Raw genomic sequence first — 20933 nt, forward strand, 5'->3', positions numbered from 1 at the left:
GGATGGAAAGCATCAGCGCTTTGGTCTGCGCTGTTGCTTGATCCCAGAAGTTGCAGAAGTTGATCGGTGAGGAGCAAGTCATCCTAGGGCTACCTAGGGAGGAGCGGAGCTGAAATCGATGCAGACAGACTGCATCGGGCACGGGCGGAGGAAGTCGTCCCGTCCCTCCCCCCCCCCCCAAATACTTTTTGACTCTACAAGAGCTTTGGTACCCCAGCTGCAAACCAAAGAGCCAGCCGGGCGAAATAGGCATTGATTGCTTCTAAGCAGAGCCAGGGCGGGCTGCGCCAAGGTGGGAGGCACACCGGAGGGGGGTAGAGCGGGGAGGGAACCCAGGTCCGAAGGGTGGACGCGGGGTGGCGTCTGATGCTCCCTCCATAAAGGGCCCGCGCTCTCCGCCACGCGGGCAGCAGCCACCAGCTGTGAACACCGGCGAGATGACGGTCGTGTGCCACCAGGGCCTGGTGCTAGCAGGTAGCGCCGCTTTGGCTACCATGGGGACCCTGATCCTGTACAGAGGGACACCCGGCAGGTACGGGAAACACAGCCAGAACCTGTCGTCCAGAGTTCCCCTCCTGCCAGCACGCGTCGCCTGGTTCCTGCAGGAGCTTCCCTCCTTCGTCGTGTCAGTAGGGATGCTCGCTTGGCAGCCCCGCTCCCTCTTCGGACAGCCCGGGAACCTGCTGCTGGGTCTCTTCTCCTCACATTACTTCCACAGGTTAGCGTTTTCTCTGCAGAGCGCGCTGCCCTGCTGGGCTCCAGCGCAGGAACGAACGAACGTCGACGGGCAGCGTGCTCGGTGGGGAGGAGCTCGGAGTGAGGCGGGTTTGGAGTGCCGGGCGAGCCCGGCTTCAGGCTGGACTCCCCAGAGTTGGGGCGCACCTCGGCTGCTCCAAACCTTCCCGCGGCAGCAGCGCTGGAGAGGAGGTGGCAGAGGCAAGAGTGGGTTGGGGAAGCTGGGGAACTCAGGTTGGGCAGGAGTTAGTGGCCAGGGCGCTTCCCTCTCCACCCAGGTACCTTTCCAAATGCCTGCTCAGTCTCTAGACTTCCATCTTTTTGTTATAGGGCCAGGTTAGATTGGTTCAGGGATTTGGGGAGGCGATATCTCTGGAACTCTCCGAAGTTCTTCTATCAGTTTAGTCTTTGAGTGATTGAAGAGGAAGGCAGAGTCCAACCTGGACTTCATCGATGACAGCAGGATACGATGGGGTTTCTGCTTAGACCTCACCCCAGAGAAACTGCGCTCACTGCCTTCCCAGGTCCTCCAGGACTTAAAAGGTGAGCGAGTCAAATTTGGCTAATGGAGAGCGCAAATGTTCTAAATGAAAAATTCGGAGTTCAGAATTTTGCCTTTCTTGCGAGAGACAAGAGAATTTTGCTTCTCTTGGGAGAGAGACAGGAAGGCGATCAAGAGCGACTGGGAGTCCGGGGACTGTGTGGCCTCCAACAGAGACTACCAGGGGAAGGGGGCGGGCTGCTGAAGCACCTGCTTATGCCCATTTACATCTGCTGTCTTGTTGGGCTTCACTGTAAACTTGTGAGACGTCCTTCATATACCCACTGTACAGTCCAAGAAACCGAGGCTGAGAAAGGTTATGTAACAGAAGGAGGGCGACACAGCAGGTGGCTGGCAGAGTCCCCATGAATACCTCAGTTCAAGCCTCCCCGCTCCCTACTTCCACCCCCCTCCTTTCCTTCGCCCCGCCCCCGCCCCCACCTTTAAAAACCGGTAGATACTCCGTTTTTTTTTTTTTTTTTTTTTTTTTTTTTTTTTAAACGCTGGAAAATAGCAGGGACCATGGGAAGGGAAAGGCTGCCAAAGGCTGCCAAAGGCTGCCTGTACGGCTCCGAGCCGAGAATTCTTCAGGTCAGGAGATCAAATCAATTTAGATAAGAAGTTAGATTAAAAAAAAAAAAGTCTCTGGGAGCCTAAGACAGGATTTCCTCTCTAGGAACACCTCATTTCCAGGAAAGGAGGGGCCAGACATACAAATTTCAACCTATTCTTTCTTAACTCCCAGGGAGTCTTCTTTATTGGTCAAGATTTAGTAATCATGCAGTGTTAACGGTTAATCATTTAAAAAAGATAAGCATTGGCAAGTAGTAATACATGAATATTTGTCCAGTAAACCAAGAGCCCGTTGTGGACAAGATCCCAGGGTAAATATCACTTAATTTTATATAGATGTACAGAAAGAAGGATGTTAGGTGTGGGAGATAAAAGACAAGCATTTGCTTTTACTTGTTTGGGAATAGATATTTGGCAAGAAAATACAATTGTATGGACATTTATTATCTTCAAGTTTACTACTGTTAACATCAGTCCCCCCCCACTTTTTTTTTTTTTTAGTCAGAGTTTTAAACATAGCCCGAGCCCTGACTGGCCTGGAACTCACAAAGAAGATTCCCCCTGTCTCTGCCTCTCGAGTGCTGAGATTAAAGGCACGTGCCACCATAGCCTGGCTATAAACAGTATTTTTACGAGGCCATTTCATATAGAAAAATGATGCATGTTTTCTGGCAATCCTATAAACATAGTTTTTAGATTTTTTTAAAACCCCAAAGGCATTTTGTGCAACAAAATATGACCAGTGCCCTTTAAAACAAACGAGGAAGTAAGTGCCCATAAAACAAATATGTACGTGTTGTCTATCATCTTCAGAGAAACTTTAAATGTGTTAGTACAAAGTTTGGAGATTGAATCTGTCTGAGAGAAATGTGTCCCCCTGAAAACACAGCTCTGAGTTACTTGTCACTAAGTCACAAGGGTATGATATCTGTGGACCTTTCCACCCATGTTTCAGCTCTGCCTTTGAGACCCTGGACACTTCCTGTGCTTTTGTTTGTGGGTACTTTCTAGATGTTAGACTCTGCGCCAAACACTCCACATGATGTAGATACTAATCCTTATACCAGCTGGATAGGCAGGGACGATGATCACCTCCATTTTGCAGATGGGCAGTTGAAATGAACAGCGGACTGTGTTCAGTAAGTCGTCGTCCCCCATCCTCCCCTTCCCCCCCCCATCGTTGTCTGTTCGACCCCCCCCCCCCCAATACACAGCAGTTTGACGACTCTAAGTTGATACCTGGGCAGTTTGGATTCCCATATCGGGCTCTGGCCACAGTGATAGGCTGCTCATAACTTGTTCTTGCTTTTTTAAAAGCCGTAGACTTAACATTATGATTGTTTTAGTCACACAAGATAATTCATGTTCACTAAAGCAAAAACTGGAATTTAAAAGAATAGAAATATACTTTCGATATGTATGCTATTCATGTATAAAACATGTTTGCTATTCTTTATAGGTGTTAACAGATTTTCACACACGCTTCTTATATCGAATATATGATTTTTTTTGTTCTACCTGATTAACATTTTGAGGCTTTCAAAAATTAATGCGCTCGTGTGTGTTTCTTGCAATGCATATTCCAGGCTACTTGGGCCAAGAACTTGTGAGCAATTCTGTCTCTGCCTCTATCTTAAGGTAGGGGTTCTGGTTTACAGATACTACTACATTAGCCTTTTATGTGGGTTCTCAAGATCCAGACTCAGGGTGTCAGGCTTGTGGTGCAAGCATTTTTACCTACTGACCCATATTCGGGGTCTGTTAACATTTTATTAACATTATTGCACACTCTTTGAACATATCTTCTCAGTGGCTGCTTTGGATTTAACCTCATGTAAAAGCTATGGTTTACCTATCTACTCACTGATAGTTGTACAATTAATATGACTTTTTTTTTAATAGATAGGTTAGATGAAAAGGTAGTGTGCATTTTTTTTGGTATCTAAATCCATTTTAGAAGCTAGCTTAGTCATGGGGCACTTGCTTAGAATTTGTGAAGTTCTGAATTCAAATCCCAGTGCTGAAAAAAAAAAAAAGAAAAAGAATAAGAATTTCAGAAGTGGTTATAACGCTGTGAACACCCTTTAGGTTCCTGGTACAAGAATAATTAAGTAAGCAGCATCAGGTTGTCTTGCTACAACAGAGGATAAGATGAGGGGGGGGGAACTAGTTATTAGGAAGATGAAAGGCACAGGTTTGGCTCAATTTCTTTTGCCAAGTGTCCATTGCAGACTGTTCCTTGCAGAAGCTACTCATTCTATGGGGTGGGCGTTAAAGCTCAGTCTACTTCCCTTTGCACAAGGATAACACACTAGAGAATATGTTCCATAAGGTCAAGCCGTTCTTTTCTCTTGTATCATTCCTTTACACCCTGTGCTCTTGGAGCACAGTGTTAGTATACAGCTAGCACTCAACTAAAAATTTTTGACAGTAGGAATGAACTCGACCGTCAACAACAGACGGCATTGTGGGAATGCTGGCAATCCCTTAGGAATCATTATCGCTGATGTCGCATGGCCAGATCAACTCATACCACTGTCTTTTTTTTCAGAGTCTATTGTGGTGAATGTTTAGCCAGATGGAAATGACTGCTGTGTAAGCATGCTGCCTAACCCTACTACCAAGTTGATTGTGGGCAGAGTTATCTCACCTCCTGCTGACCTCCACTCCAGCCCTGGAATGGCTATTTGTCCAAATTCTTTTTTGATATTCTCTGTCCCAAGAAAACACTTGGCCTCCTACATTGTAACCATCAGTATACTTAAGTACCTGTCATAGATGGTATCTTCTTTAAGATTTGCAAGTGACCTCAGTAATAATAAAGTGACTTAAAAAAACCATTCCCCCCCCAAAAAGGTTAGAAGGAGCTGGATATGGTAGTGCATGCCTTTAAGCTTAGCATTTGGGAGACAGAGGCAGGAAGATCTATGTGTGTTTGAGACCATCATGGTCTGGTCTTCATGGTGAGTTTCAGGCCAGCCAGGGCTGCAGATGCAAACTCCTGCGCCAAAAAACAAAACAAAATAACAAAACCCAAAAAACCCAACCAACCCAAACCAAAATGAAAACAGGTTAGAAGGTATCAGGCTGTGAGATTCACATATTGGAGTCTTTGGAATTCTAAGAGCTGCTAAACTATTTCCAATCAGCTAAGTAAGAGGATGGCTTTAATAAACATCTTGTTATCTCCACTGACACTCCAGCAGCACAAATTCTTCTTTATCATTTGGGATTCAGGCTAGGCATCATTTCCTGCAAGAAGCCACCGTACTCAGTGACCTTATTCTGATGCCATGCCTCAGTTTCCCAAAGGCCCTTTGCACAGGGGTTAAAGTTGAGCCTAAGAAGACTCTGTCCAACTTTCACAACTCCCTTCCTCTCCTTTCCAGCTTCTCCATTTTGCAGAAGCCACGCAACCAGAGGTTGAGCCGGTGAACGGCAAAATGAGGTTCTGATCTAAGTCCTGATGGCCCCTGTCGGCGGGTCCGTCATCATTCTGGAGGTGCAGATGTCTCAGATATTCAGGAACGGGATCACTAAGGCTCACTGAGACAATTCACTGGCTGAGAATTAACCAGTGATGATTAATGTCTACATTGGTGACAATGGGCAGATCTCTGTTCTTCCAGATTATCACGAGATAAGCAACATACTTGTGGTTATGTGTTGAGGACATTCATAATATGTAATGTTTACCTATTAACATCCATTGAAAGAATTTTTAGAATGAGAGTCAGCAGACTTTTTTTTTTTTTTTTTTTTTTTTTTTTTTTTTAAGACAGAATGTTAAGGTAACCCATGCCTGAACTCACTATTCTCCTGCCTCAGCTTCTTGAGTGCTACGATTAACTGGTGTGTGCCACCATTCTTGACCACAGCTAACTTGAAAGTCAGACCATGACTATTTTAGGTTTTGTAGTCACTTGGTCTCTTTGTTGCAATCAATGGCCCCCTGGTTGGGATGTAGCCAAAAGCAGCCGTGGTAGATACTATGTAAGCAAATGAGTGTGTGCGCTTGTGCCCCAATAAAACTCGGTTTACAAAAACAGGTAGTGGTCCAGATTGGCCTTGGGACAACAGTTTAGCAACCCTTAAGAAAACGAGTGACCTAGGTTTACATTCAGTGCCCTGGTAATTCTATAGTAAAGTTTGGTTAAATTCTATAGCAAATCATCAGGTGTGTTTTAAAAAGCGTGTGTTATATTTATTTAGAGACTTGGTAGTAAACGTCGTGTCCTGAGGATTCCCAGGCTCCTGGCCCTTTATGTGAATGCCTGCAGGAGAGAGCACTCATTTTCCTTTTAAAAGGGATGACGTCATAAGCACATTCGAAGGAATAGATAGTTGTTTACCAAGATGTAAACACTCCGTGGGGTTCTCGACCAGTTCACTTTTACACACGGCAGGAAGGGCCAGCTCCTTGCTCATGTTAAAGCTAACTTAGGTCACTGAGGCAGAACAAGCAGAAACAAACAGGGTTCCAGGTGTGTGGCGAGGTGATGGGCACCAAGTCACGTGACGAAGGAGGGGAGCGTGGGGTTTGAACTCCTGATCTTTGCCAGAGTCTTGAATGTCCCTAGGCACGAGTCTTATGGGAGACAAAAGGAACTACTCTGCTGGGTGCTTGCCTCCAGGGGAAAAGCATGTAAGAGCCACCAGTGCATGCTTGGCACCCTTTCTGGGTGGAAACGTGGGTGGTAGCATGTCAGTATGAGAGAGGCAGAAAATGTGAACAGAGGGGGAGGGGTCCGAGGGGGACACAGTTATGTTACTGACACACATTGAGAGCCCCGGGGCCTGTCTGTGTTTGAGTGTACATGGGACGGGGCAGATTGTGGGTGGGTTTTGAAGGGGTCCCAGGACAGCTCCAATATTGCCTCCCGGACAGAACCGAGAATTGATAGAGACAGATCACCACACTTCCTACTGGCAAAGCTGGTTTAGGAGAAAATGAGAAAATCGGAATCACGTGGGTCTTCTAACACTGTAGCTTCAAACTACCAGCAGCAACCATGGCTGGGCAACTAGGGTTTGGCCCCAGTCATGTTTGCTCTGAGAAGACAGAAAGACTGAACTGTGCACACCCTGAGAGATCCTGTTCTCACATTGGCCAATTGAGTAATTCACCTTTCCTCCCATGAAGAGGAATGGGCCAAGGACAGTTGGAAAGGGAAACGTGAATTTTCTTTCTTTTCCTTCCTTCCTTCCTTCCTTCCTTCCTTCCTTCCTTCCTTCCTTCCTTCCTTTCTTTTTTCTTTCTTCCTTCCTTCCTTCCTTCCTTTCTTTTTTTCTTTCTTTCTTCCTTCCTTTCTCTCTCTCTCTTTCATTTTCTTTCTTTCTCTCTTTCTTTATTTCTTTTTATTCCTTCCTTCCTTCCTCTCTCTCTTCCTTCCTTCCTTCCTTTCTCTCTTTCTTTCTCTCTCTCTTCCTTTCTTTCTTTGTTTCTTTCTCTCCTTCCTTTTTCTTCTTCTCCTCCTCCTCCTCCTTCTCCTCCTCCTCCTTCTTTTTATTACACGGAATACACCAGTTTTCCATCTTAGGAGTTTTGCCAAGATGTGACAACTTGCTTCTGGAACCTGGGATAGTTTCCACCCTGCTGTTGATTCTGTAGATCAATGAGGGGGGACCTCAGGCCTGACTCAAGTTGTTTCAGAAGTTTCTGTCCTCAACCTAGAACCCTCTAATGAACCTCAGCCCAACACAGGAGCTCTAAAATTTAAAAACCTCTGAATTGGGGCCAACAGTTCAATTTGCCTTCCATTTGATTATGGAAGCAGGGTAAAGGGGGAGGGGAAGCCAATATTTATTGGGCTCTGGCTGTTCCAGGCATTATGTTAATGATTTACATGGGTCATCTCATCTTGTTCTGGCTTGTGCTATTCCTCAGTAAGTACATGTAGCACTGTGGTGGGCGAGTGGAGTGGAGTGGCCGTGGGAAGTGCTTGAGCTGCTCCCCAAAACGATGGTCCATCTCTGGGTTTGTGGGTGGAAATGTAATACTCTGTCATGAAAGGGGGCCCCATCTGGTGACCCCTGGCTTAGAACCATCCTGCACTCTATACACTCTGTTTTGGACTGTCTCCCTACTTTTTAACTCTAAACATCATCTGTATCTACCAACTGGTCCTATTACCAAAGCCTCAAGTCAAGCTCTGGGCCATTTTCAAAATTGTTCCATTATATTTGATCCAGGTTGCCCAGGCTGACTCTTTATTACAAAATGGGGTACTTTGAACAAAGCAGGGTACTGTTTTCTCCTATGAACCATCTGAAGATTCTTTTTGGTAGAAAGCCTCTGCCTCTCTGCTTTTCTCATCTTTTAACAACATGGATGACTGAGCTTCTATGCTTTAGGCCTCCCCTGCTCTGTGCCCCGTCTCTCAGGGAGGGTCCTTTACCTGCCTAAAGTTACAGATGTAATGGACAAATCTAAATAGAAGTCTATTCAGTTGTCTTCTTTTTTTAAAAAATAATTTGTTTATTTTTATTTTATGGGCATTGGTGTTTTGTCTGCATGTATGTCTGTGTGAGGGTGTCAGTTCTCAGATTTACAGACAGTTGTGCGCTGCTACGTGGGTGCTGGGAACTGAACCTGGGTCCTCTGGGAGAGCAAGCAGTCCATGCTCTCAACTGCTGAGCCAACTCTCCAGTCCCTCAATTATCTTCTTATTAAATTTTAAGGTTATTTATTTATTTTGAACACAAAATTTTTGTCAGGTAGGCACTTAGCAAGTATTTCTCTCTCAGCTTGTAGTTTTTTCTTTTTCTTTAATTCTTTATCTTCTGAAAAGCAGGGTGTAGTGGGTACCTATATCACCTACGACCTTGAAGTACCAGCCCCTAGGGTGTGGCCTTGGGGCTAGCTTAAGACCTGAGCGGCTCATAACCTCGTTCTCCTCTCCCTTGTGGACTTGGACAGTGTGGACTCGCTTAGGCCGCAGAAGCAGCGCGGGACTGACCATCAGCCTTCCAGGGCTCTGTGATGATTTTGCCTTATCTTGTTTAGCGGGTTGTTCTTCTCAATTTATATCCTAATAAACTCCCTAATACTCCTTAAGCAGACTCCCGTGAATTTCTTGCTATACAGGGGCATTTAATTTAGCTGCTCTAGCCTTCCCATTTATCCATGCACGTTTGTTGTCTTGGTTAAGAAGCCTTTGCCTAACCTTCTGTCAAAAGGGTACTCTCTTGGACTTCCTTCTAGAAGCTGTACAGTTTCGAGTTTTGTTTTTAGACCTATGATTCACTTTGAGTTACTGCTATCTGTAGCATTAGAATGTGAATCAAAAGTCCTTCTGCCTATGGGCAGTCAGTTGTCCCAGTGCTACTTATTACAAATATGTTCTTCTCCTCTAGTAATTAACTTCATACCTTACATTTTTTAAATGGAAAAAATACACGAATACATATTTTACCCAAGAAAATAGCTGAATGCCCAATAAGAACACGAAAAGATTCTCATCATGAGCTAGCTAGAAAAAACGAGAATTAAACTATGATATCATTAGGACTCTACTAAGTGGGCTAAAAGCATATGTAGCCATATGAAGCTTTCATACATTGCTGATTGAAATGTAAAATGGTAAGTCCTTCGGAAAATATTTTGACAGTGTTTGAAAAAGTTAAACATTGAAAAAGTTTTAAGAAGTGTTTACACACTCTTGGGTTCATGACATTTCATTTCTAGTTATTCTCTGCCCCAGTAAAAGCACATGTTTGTAGAATGACTTGAGTGGGAATGTTTGCAGTAGCTCTTTTGATGGTAGCTTTAAACTGGAAATAATATGAATGTTGATCAATAGGTGAAAGCAATAAACTGTAGTATAAATATATAATGAACCGTTACTAAGAGATAAAACGAATGGAATGTTGGCACATGTTATAATATGGAAAAAGGATAACATAATTCTGGGAAAAAGGAATCAAGCCAAAATGAATTCATGCTTTATTAGTCCATTTCTTTTTTCTTTTTGTTTTTTTTGAGACAGGGTTTCTCTGTGTAGTTTTGGTGCCTATCCTGGATCTTGCTCTGTAGCCCAGGCTGGCCTTGGACCCACAGAGATCCACCTGGCTCTGCCTCCCGAGTGCTAGGATTAAAAGCGTGCACCGCCACCTCCTGGCTTATTATTCCATTTCTAGAAGGTCCAAATAGTCTATGGTGCCCTAAGTGATACCCTGCGGTTTGCTGAAGGTACAGAAGACATGAAGGATCTCTTAGTGGTGATGGCTGTGTTTGATGTGATGCAGTGTCATGGATATGCACACATCTAAAACATCAGATTGTATAGTTTAAGAGCATTCATTCAGTTTTATATTAAATATACCTGAATTAGTCCTTTAAAAAACATTTGAAATTCTGTGTGTATGGCCACATGTCACTGAAAATTATTCAAGTTTTCTATAAAAATAATCTGGTAATGTTTAATGAGATTGGAAAAGCAATTCACTTTTGGGGGTACAACGGAGAGAGAGAGAGAGAGAGAGAGAGAGAGAGAGAGAGAGAGAGAGAGAGAGAGAGAGAGAACCTAAATTTTGAGCTCAAGGAAAATGTTCAAAGGACATTCCCCAAAAGAAAAAAAAATGTTACATAGATACAGGGCTACTAGTAAAAAAAAAAAATCTGGTCTATAACACAAATCTTAAAACGTCTCATTAAATAAGAAACCCAGAGCTAGGTATTGGAGTGAAAGCTGAAAGATCAGAGGGCAAGTCAGCCACGTCTTATCTCTAGGAAATCCTCAGCTTCAAGAGAGTGAGTTCCTGTCTCCTCATGCCTTATATATCTTTCTGTGTCCTGCCATATTACTTCCTGGGATTAAAGGCCTGTGTCTTTCCCAAGCAAAGACATGAGATCTCAAATCCTGGGATTAAAGGTGTGTGTGCCAACACTATCTGACCTCTCTACCTAACCTAGTGGCTGTTCTATTCCCTGAATCCCAGATAAGTTTATTGGGGTGCACAATATATCAACCACACTGGCCACTTCCACAACCAGGACCAGTCATAATCGTGCTAGCTAGGATTTGTCAATTTGACACAAACGAGAGTCACCTGGGAAGAAGCATCCTTAACTGAGGAACTGCCTCCATCAGAGTGGTCTGTGGGGCCTTTTCTGATGGTTATCATAAACGGCGCTGATAATGGTGCTGGTTACTGCGTGGAAAGGTCACAGTCACAACAGAACCCAATGCTAGTTTTAGAGCTTTATTAGGAGGGAAAGGGGAGGAAGAAAGAGGGGAGCCAGGTCTGGGCGGGGGAAGGGATCAGAGCAGAGCAGAGAGCAGAGAGGGAACAGAGAGAGAACACAGAGAGAGGATGGGGGTCTGTGTCTAACTTTTTAAGGTGCATATGTAGCCCCCAGTGCTCCTTGATGACGTAAGATGCAAGACCCCAAGCTGCACATGTGCCAGAGTGAGGGCAGGATCCTAACATTTTCTTAATGGTTACCTGATGCAAGAGGACCCAGCCCACTGTGGGCAATGCCATCCCTAGGCAGGACAGGCCTGGACTGAAAAAGAAATGTAGCTGAGCAAGCCAGAGCAAGCAGGCCTGTAAGCAGCATCCCTTCATGGTTTTCTATTTTAGGCCCCTGCCTTGAGTTCTTGCCTTGGCTTCCCTGATGGACTGTAAACGATAAGCCAAATAGACCTTTCCCCTCCCAACTGCAGTTTTCAAGCATAGAAGTTAGAATTTTTAGAAAATCTTTTATGTCTTGGCTTAATTATAAGAATATGTGGAATATAGTTATAATAGTCATTTTAATGTTTGTCTGCTTTCCTAATATCCGTGCCATTCCTTTTTTAGTTTTCTGTCTTTCTTGGTGTATGCATGTGTGTGTGTATGGAAGTCAGAGGACAACTCATGAGAGTGGTTTCTTTCCTCCACCTTATGGGTCCCAGGGATGGGACCCAGGTCATCAGGCTTGGTGGCAAGTGCCTTAACTCACTGCGCCTCTTAGTGGCTCTTCTACGCCATTTCTTTATCACTTTGCTGATAATTATTCCAGTTATGACCAATATTCCCCCCCCTCCATTTTTGCATGCATTAGATGGTCAGAAATTGTAGCTCTTTAAAGCCAGATGGGATGGTAAGTTACCATCGTCCTACCACTTGGGATACTGAAGCAGGAGGATTATGAGTTTGAGCCAGCGTCAGCTACATAGGAAGAGCCAGGCCAGGACTGACTCACTATCTATCTATCTATCTATCTATCTATCTATCTATCTATCTATCTATCTATCTATCTATCTATCTATCTATCTATCTATCTATCTATATCCATAGTCAAGACCCAGCCTCCAAAGACCAGCAACAAAAGAAGAAATTACCGTGTTGAGGTTAGGAATCTTTACATTTCTATACATATTCTTGATCTTCCTTCTAGGATGCAGGGAAGCTATTTGGAAACAATTTAATCCTTTCAGGTCTTGATTGATGTGTTGCGTGTAGTTCCGGAAGAGTGCTGGCCCTGGTAGGATTGATTAATCTTCTCTAAAATAAGGTCTTTATGAGTATTCTACCAGTGTCTCATGGATCATGAGTGTTCTATCTGGCTGGTGAACATGGACCCTATGCCTGGTCACATGTAAGTGCTGGGTACTGTTCTTAGTCTTTGGGTGATTCTTTTCTTACACAAATTCACCAGTTAGCATCACTGAATAATTGAAGAAGACCCTCTTCAGCACTCTGTGTCTCTCTCTTCAGTACTCTGTAATGAGCGTTACACATGTCTCAATCTCATGACTCAAGAATCCTGTAGCTTTATCTTAGAATCCCCCTTCCTTGGACTTCAGCCTAGAAATATCTCAAGACAGCAGTCTAGGTTAGTTACAAGGTTCATATGTTTTGTTCCTTGTTTCTCAGAGATCCCTGTATGTGATGGTTGGTGTTGTCAACTAAAAAAGATGGAGGATCACCTGGGAGATGGCCCATGATCATGTCAGTGGAGGGTTATCTCGATTACCTTCATTGAGATGGGAAGACCTGCCCTTGGTTGGTAGCACTATTCCTTAGGCAGTGGACTCTGGACTGTATACGTGAAGAAAATAATCTGAGCACTAACATGCATACATTTATTGCTAACTGTCACTCTGGCTTCCTTGCTCTAATGCATTGTGACCTGGAACCAAGAACTCAGCAAACTCCTCCTCCATTAAGGTGCTTTTGAGAGAGTATTTTTATCACAGGAGCAGGAAAAGAATTGAAGACACCATCTTTCATTTTCTAATGTTAATTGTTTCATATAATTTGTCTTGCGTATTTCCAGGCTGAAGGATAAATCCAGTTCCCATTATTCCAAATTTACTGGAAGCAGTAGTATCTACAGTGGGGTTTATAATTCATCTTTGCTAATTTGACTATTTTCAGTACTAGCTGATTTGTGGGTTTGTGTGGTCTCTGCTTATGCTCATGACATATCTAAGCCCATTGTTTGTATTTCCTCTTTCTTTGTTTCTTTCTTTCCTTCCTTCCTTCCTTCCTTCCTTCCTTCCTTCCTTCCTTCCTTCCTTCTTTCCTTTTTTTTGAAGCAGGGTTTCTCTATGTAGCCATGACTGTCCTGGAACTTTCTCTGTAGACCAGGCTGGCCTTGAACTCAGAAATCCACTTGCCTCTGCCTCCTGAGTGCTGGGATTAAAGGCATGTACCACCACTGACCAGCTATTGTTTGTATTTCTAAACTGAGCGTCAGTTTTCCCAGGGTATCTATTATGTTCCATTGTAATCCTTTTCTTTCTTTAAAATTTGTGTGTGTGTGTGTGTGTGTGTGTGTGTGTGTGTGTGTGTGTGTGTACCATATCCACAAGATGGCAGCAGATCTTCCGGAGCTGGAGTTACAGGCAGTCATGAACCACCTGATGTGGGTGTGAGGAACCCATATTGAGTCCTCTGGAAGAACAGCAAGCGCTCTTAACCATTAAGAAATATCTCCAGCCCCTTAATTCTATTTCTTCATCCATTCTCACACTTGATGAACAAAAACCTTTGGGCCCTATCCTGTGTGTCTCTAAACTTGTGGGAGGCTACAGATGATGGAAAATTGAGGACTTCCTTTCCATGAGTCCTGTACTTCATGTTGCTGTGGGTGGCAATGAGATTACAAGGCCCCAGAGCAGAGAATATAGAATGGGAGATACTAGTAATGCTGATGACAGACAGGCCCGAAACTTTCACTCAACGAAGCCATAGAAATTTCAATATGCTTTTCCTTATTCTGTTTTTGTCCAAGTAAACAATGGAATGGAGATCAATGTATAAAGTAGCTACACGGAGGTGGGTCCATCTCTGAAGGCTGTGCCCTTTTATTAGGGCAACTGAACCCTGGGATATTTCTTTTTTGTAGTTTTCTTATTGGTGTTTTCAGTGTGCATGTTGGCAAGCTTCATAAAGACCTTTCATTCAATTATATTATGTCCCTTGACCATGTTCAATCCCTTTCTTCCCCTCCCCACCTCCTTCCAGCTCTCTTTCTTCCCCACAAACAGTTTTTCCACCCTCACATCATGTATACATGTACGTGTGTGTGCGTATGGATTGCATGTATCTATGCAAAATCTGGGATCCACGTATGAGAGAAAACGTGTCATAATTTGTCATTCTGAGTCTGGTTTCTTCTGTTTAATGTGATTGTCTCCAATTGCATTTGTTTTCCTGCAAGTGCCATGATCCCATTCTTCTTTTTGGCTGAACAAAACTCTGTTGTGAATATAATGGGCCACATTTTAAAATTTCACTCATCATCGACAGAGGCCGAGGCTGGTTCAGCAGTGACTATTGTGAACAGTTCTGCAACAAACACTGGGTAAGTGGGTATCTTTGGGTTGCAGTCTGTGATGTAGTGCTCCTCAGACTATAGTCCCAAGAATGATGTAGATGGATCATAGGATAGTTCTGTTTAGCTGTTTTTCTTTTTAAAGGAACTTCCATATTTATTTCCATAGTGGCTTCACCACTTTGCACTCTCATCAACAGTGAATACGAATTCTCTGCAGTTCTCCTTTCTCTGTATCCTTGTTAGCATATTTAAATTTTTTTATTTTATATGCATGTGTGTTTTGCCTGTATGGATGTCTGTACACCACTTGTACGTGTTGTGCCTGCAGAGGCCAGAAGAGGGAATCTGATCCCTTAGAACTGGAGTTACAGATGGTTGTGAATCTCCGTGTGGTTTCTGTGAATTAAACCTAAATCCTCTTTCAAGAGCTGCCAGTGTACACAGCCACTGTCTTAGTCAGGGTAATTACTGCTCGACGAAACACCATGACCAAAACAACTTGGGATGAAAGGCTCTGTTTGCTTACACTTCCATATCACAGTCATTGTCAAAGGGAGTCAGGACAAGAACTCAAATACGGCAGGAACCTGGAGGCAGGAACTGAGGGAGAGGCCGTGGAGGGGTGCTGCTCACTGGCTTGCTCCTCATGGCTTGTTCTGCCTGCTTTCTTATAGAACCCAGGACCACTAGCCCAGGGATGGCACCACCCCCAATGGGCTGGGCCCTCTCCCATCAATCACTAATTAAGAAAATGCACTCCAGGCTTCCCCATCTTATGGAGGCGTTTTCTTATTGAGGTTCCCTCCTCTCAGATGACGTTAGCTTGTGTTGAGTTGAAATAACACTATCCAGCACAACCATGGAGTCATTTTTCTTGAAAAAATTTATTTTTGAGTTTTGTGAGTATGTGTGTGTGTGCATTCCTGTGTGTGAATGCTGCAGATATGTGAATGGTTATGTCGCTTATGTAGAAGTCAGAGGACCAGCTAGGGTATGGGTCCTTGCCTTCTTACCTTGTTTGAGACAGGGTCTCTGTTGTTTTTCTTCTTTAACAGCAGGCTAAAATTCTTCCATTCCTGTCTCCCATCTGATAGGTAAGTGGCGTTGGTGGCAGTGCTGGTTACTGCGTGGGAAGGTCACGGTCACAACGGAACCCAATGTTAGTTTTTGGAGCTTAGGCGGGGGTGGGGGTGGGGTGGGGTGGTGTGGGGAGGGGGGTGGGGGAGAAAGAGAGGACAGCTAGACCTGGCAGGGGAGGGAAGCAGGGAGAGGAGCCAAGCAGAGAGCAGAGAGGGAACAGAGAGAGAGAGGGTGGGGCCCGCGTCTGGCTTTTTAAGGCACAGATTGCATGACCACGTAGATGCCAACACCCTGATGACGTAAGACGCAAGACCCTGAGCTGCTGCACATATAGCTGGAGTGAGGGCAGGATCCTAACACCCTCTCCATGTAGGAGCGCTAGCATTACAAACTCTGGAACTACAGCGTTCTGCTTTTATGTGGGCGCTGGGGGATTTGACTCATGTTTTAATGCCTGTGTGATACAACACTTGCACCCACTGTACCATCTTCTCAGCCCCAGGAATTACATGTGATAGTGCCTTGGCATCCCTTTAAATTATTTTTTCTTTCAATTCGAGATCTTCCTAGTACTTGGGATGATGAATGATTTTCAACTGTGACATATGAGAATTATGAAACTTTGCATCTTGCTAAAGTCTGCTTTGGTGCCTCTCTCTCTCTCTCTCTCTCTCTCTCTCTCTCTCTCTCTCTCTCTCTCTCTCTCTCTCTCGTGTGTGTGTGTGTGTGTGTGTGTGTTGGGGCCTGAGCCCAGGGTTTATGCATGCTAAGCATATGCTCATTCACTGAGCTGTACCTGCAGCCTGGAGCCTTCTGTTGCACCAGTGTTTCCTCACCACGGCTCTAGCTAAGGATGTGGGAGCAGCACCACATTGCTGCCAGGTGTGGGCAGAAGTCCAGGTTACCTGAATGCAAAGACTCCTTGGTATAGTTGCGGGGGCTGGGAGTTCTGGACTCATCCTTGTCCTCCTCTGACATCTGCCGGGTTGGAAACTTGGTGTTTCCTTTCTCCTCTCACATAGTCTCTCCCGACTCCACGGAGTAGGAGTGAGCAGCCTCACTATGGTCGGGAAGTGGGGAATATCACTTTCTTGAATTCTGTTGGTGGGTGGGAATGGGTCTACATTTTTTCCCTTGTGGTAGAACACCCATTTCCTATAAGTTTTCTATTTTGCTAGACTATTTTTTTTTTCTGGTCTCAGGAGAGGGGGAGGGAGAGAGGGAGTGGGAAAGGGAAGATTTCCACTGTGTTTTGTGTCTCTGTTCTATCTCATGGTTGCTAGCTCCATGAACCCTAACTCTAGAAAGAGGAGGCAAGAGGAAAAGCCAAGGACTTGCCTTTGTCTTGTTCTTCAGATTTCTAAATCTTTGCTAGGTACCTTTCTTCGGCCACCACTTGGAAGTCTCTTACATTTGTTTTATGAACAATGTCCAGCAACTTTGTTGTGTGTAGCAAGAAGAACAGATGAAAAGTACATGTAGCTCACCATCCTGGAAATGAAAGTTAGGGTACATCTTCAGGGGGATAGAATTTCAAGATTTGTGTACTGGATGTCTTCTACTTATACCTGGCAACAGACTCTCATCCATTCCAAGTCCATTCCATACCCTCTGTGTGCCAGGCACTGCAGATACAATGGTTAAACAGGATGGATAATATCACACTCCTTAGGAATTTTGCATTTTTTAATTGAAAATAATTTTTTATGCAATATATTCTGATCACTGATTCCCCTTCATCTTTCCCTAGATTCTCCCCAATGTCACACCTTTAAACTCTATACCTTCTTTCTCTCTTTCTTAAGAAAATAAACAGGCAGCCAGGCGGTGGTGGTGCATGCCTTTAATCCCAGCACTTGGGAGGCAGAGCCAGTAGGATCTCTGTGAGTTTGAGGCCAGCCTGGTCTACAGAACAAGATCCAGGAGAGAGAAACCCTGTCTCAGAAAAACCAAAAAAAAAAAAAAAAAAAAAGGCAGACAGAAAGAAAATAAACAGGCAAATGAAACAAACAAGAATAAAACAAAATGAACAAACTAACAAAGAAAAAAGAGAAAGAACACATAACACACATATACACGCACACACACACACACACACACACACACACACACACACACCATAAAGAAAGAAAAACAGAAACTATAATATACAAGCAAAAGGCCAGTAAGGTTAAAAAAAAAATATGCCCAAACAAAACAGAATGAGACAAAAATCTCGGCAAACACATTGGAGTTTGTTTTGTGTTGGTCATCTACTGTTGGTCATGGGGCCTGGCCTTAAGTGTGGTTTATATACCCACTGAGTATCCAGTGAGACTCCCTTGGAGAGACCAATTTTTCCTTGGTGAGCAGTTATCAGTTGGAGATAGCATCTTGGTGAGGGGTTGGAGCTCATGTCTATTTTCCCATCTCAGCACTGGGATCCTGACTGGTTTGGACCTGTGAAGTCCCTATGCATGCACATGGAAGTTCATATGTCTGTCAGTCCTGTTGTGTCTGGAAGACACTGTTTCCTTGGTATCATTCATCCCCCTTGGTTCTTACAATCTTTCGGCCTCTTCTTCCACGTAGGAACTGTACATTTTAGTGTAAACAAATAATTAATAAGCGACCTAGGACATTGCATTGCTGCCTTGCAAATAGAGCCATTAGAAATGCCAAGTGAGCTCACAAGGGCACTGTGGGAGGGGCTTGAGGGTCCTGTTTTGTACGGGATGGTCGGGGAGGCTGACGTCTGAGTACACTCAACAACAACAAACAGAGAACATGGCGGGACTAAGCCCCGTGGATGCCTGAGTGACATCAGGTCTGAGATGGTGTGGGCTGGCCTTGCCTGGGTAAAGCAGAGAAGCCAGAGCAGCTGGAGGGAGGCAGATGAAGGAAATGATGGGAGATGAGGTTGCAGATGTCATTAGGGAGCCCAGCCTAGGGAATCTGGACTCTCCAAGGGAATCCTAAGAATTGGTGCTTTTCTTTAGCTGCAAGAGGGACTTGGGTTTGAGGGGAGGTAGTGTGACCCAGCGTAGGGCTTAGCTGGTTCTGCCACATGGAGATTAGACCATAGTGGAAGGAGTGTGGACTTCGAGTGAGGAGGATTTTGCAAAGCTGTTCAAGGAGCGTCTTAGTGGTGACGTGAACTCAAGGTAGAGGACTGGGTGAGATACAGCTGCATTCTAGTCTTAAAGTTCTAAGATACTGATAACAGAATTTGCTAATAAATTTACCTGAAGTGGAGGGATGTAGGGGAAGAGGGAGGGAGAGAGATCTTTCGACTGGAATTGGAAGACTAAACTAGGAATTTCCTGGGATGAGGAAGCCTTGAGGAGGTGCAGGTTTGAGGAGGGTGGGGGATCCCGAGCCTTGTTTGGGTAGGTTAAAACTGAACTCTCCATGACATTCATGGCAGAAAACATCTAGCAGGGAGCTGCCTATGAGTAGTCAATGAGTCTGAGTGATTGATTGGGTGGATGACTGTCTTAGCTGACTTTACTCTTCTAGGACAGCACCACACACCGGACACTTTGTAATGAATGTGAATTTTAGCCCTCACAGTTCTGGAGGCTGAGGGATTCAGTACCAAGGTGTTGGCCTCTGGTGAGGGCTTTCTTGTAGTGTTTTCACGTGTCGGGGCTTAGAAAGGCAAGAACAAGCGGCCACTCCCATAAACCCTTCAGTAGAGGACTCTGTCCATTCACTAGGGTAGAGCCCTGGAGACCTACACACCTCCCCAAAGACCTCACCTTCCAGTGCTGTTTCATGGAGGAGATTAAGGGTGAAACACAATCAGACCATAATGACACTTTTTAATATTTGAGATGTCATTACATCGATAGAGATGGTTGATGAAGTAGAAAAAAGGTCCTGAGACCTGGGACATCAATATTTGGAGGACAAAGGATTGAGGAGAAACCCACAAAGGAAAATCAGGACAAATCAATGAAGTAGAAGAACCAAGGGACTGTGGTGTGCTTGCTGGAACTGTCTCCACGAGGCAGGAGTGACTAATTTGTCCAGCCCGAAGAGAGCTGAAAATCTGATCTTGGTCTGGAAATGTGGTGCTGGGTGACCATGCCAAGATGTGTTTTTATGGGGAAGGAGGTAAATAGAGGAGAGAACACTATAGAGATGACAAGTGTGGGCTGCTCTTCAGAGGACTTTTGCTGTAAAAGAAACCAGGGAAATGGGACAGTGAATGAAAGAGGACACAGGGTCACTGCATAGAACAGCTAAGTATAATACACAGAAGCTTTAGACGTATTTGTAGAATCTGAATTTATTTTGATTGACAATGAAGTAAAAAATTTCATATAGCGGAGAGTCTTTGATTGGCTTGATAATCTTAGCAATAGCACTTATATTTGAAGAAGATTTAGTTAAATATGAGTTGGTCGACACAAGATGTGTTATTTCTCAGCTTCTTCCTTTGGTTTTAATTTGGAGCTGCAATTCCAATTAACCCTTTCCAATGAGAGTGTCCCCCCGCCCCATCCACCCCCAACTGAACAGTTACTTAGCAATGACAGAAAGCTGTATATTTACAGAATACTTATCAGCCTCCATCTGAGTGAACATAAAAGAATTCAAATTTACATTAGAAGTGTAGGAAGGAATTAAAGACACATGGTCCCATACCATCGAAATAGCCATAGAGTGTAACTAGAGTTTTCCTGCCTTGCCCACAGTCAGGACAAATCTTTGTCTCCCGCCAGTCCCACAGCTGCTCAGACCCAACCAAGTAAACACAGAGACTTATATTGCTTACAAACTGTATGGCCGTGGCAGGCTTCTTGCTAACTGTTCTTACAGCTTAAATTAATCCATTTCCATAAATCTATACCTTGCCATGTAGCTTGTGGCTTACCGGCATCTTCACATGCTGCTTGTCATGGCGGCGGCTGGCAGTGACTCCTTCTGCCTTCCTGTTCTTTCTTCTCTCTGTTAGTCCCACCTATACTTCCTGCCTAGCCACTGGCCAATCAGTGTTTTATTTATTGACCAATCAGAGCAATCTGACATACAGACCCTCCCACAGCAATAGAGTATAGGAGGGCATAGCATGCTGTCTTAGTTTCTTCTGTTGTTATGATGAAACTACTCAGGCTGGAGAGATGGCTCAGTGACTAACAGCACTCACAGGCTGTCCTTCAGAGGACCTGGGTTCAATTCCCAGCACCCACATGGCAGCTCACAACCACATACAACTCCACCTCTAGGAAATCTAATGCCCTCTTC

General features: G+C 44.3%; 1 protein-coding gene across 1 annotated transcript in view; it reads left to right on the forward strand.

Moving 5' to 3' along the window:
- The first annotated feature begins 237 nt into the window (after positions 1-237).
- Srd5a2 (steroid 5 alpha-reductase 2) overlaps positions 238-20933 on the forward strand; it is a 45356-nt gene continuing 24660 nt past the window's right edge. The window contains exon 1 of the mRNA XM_028873662.2: positions 238-718. Within this exon, the coding sequence (XP_028729495.1) occupies positions 438-718 (281 nt within the window). The 5' untranslated portion in view covers positions 238-437. The remainder of the gene's footprint in view (positions 719-20933) is intronic.

This window comes from Peromyscus leucopus, chromosome 22 (assembly GCF_004664715.2).
Source record: "Peromyscus leucopus breed LL Stock chromosome 22, UCI_PerLeu_2.1, whole genome shotgun sequence".
Lineage (NCBI taxonomy): Eukaryota > Metazoa > Chordata > Mammalia > Rodentia > Cricetidae > Peromyscus > Peromyscus leucopus.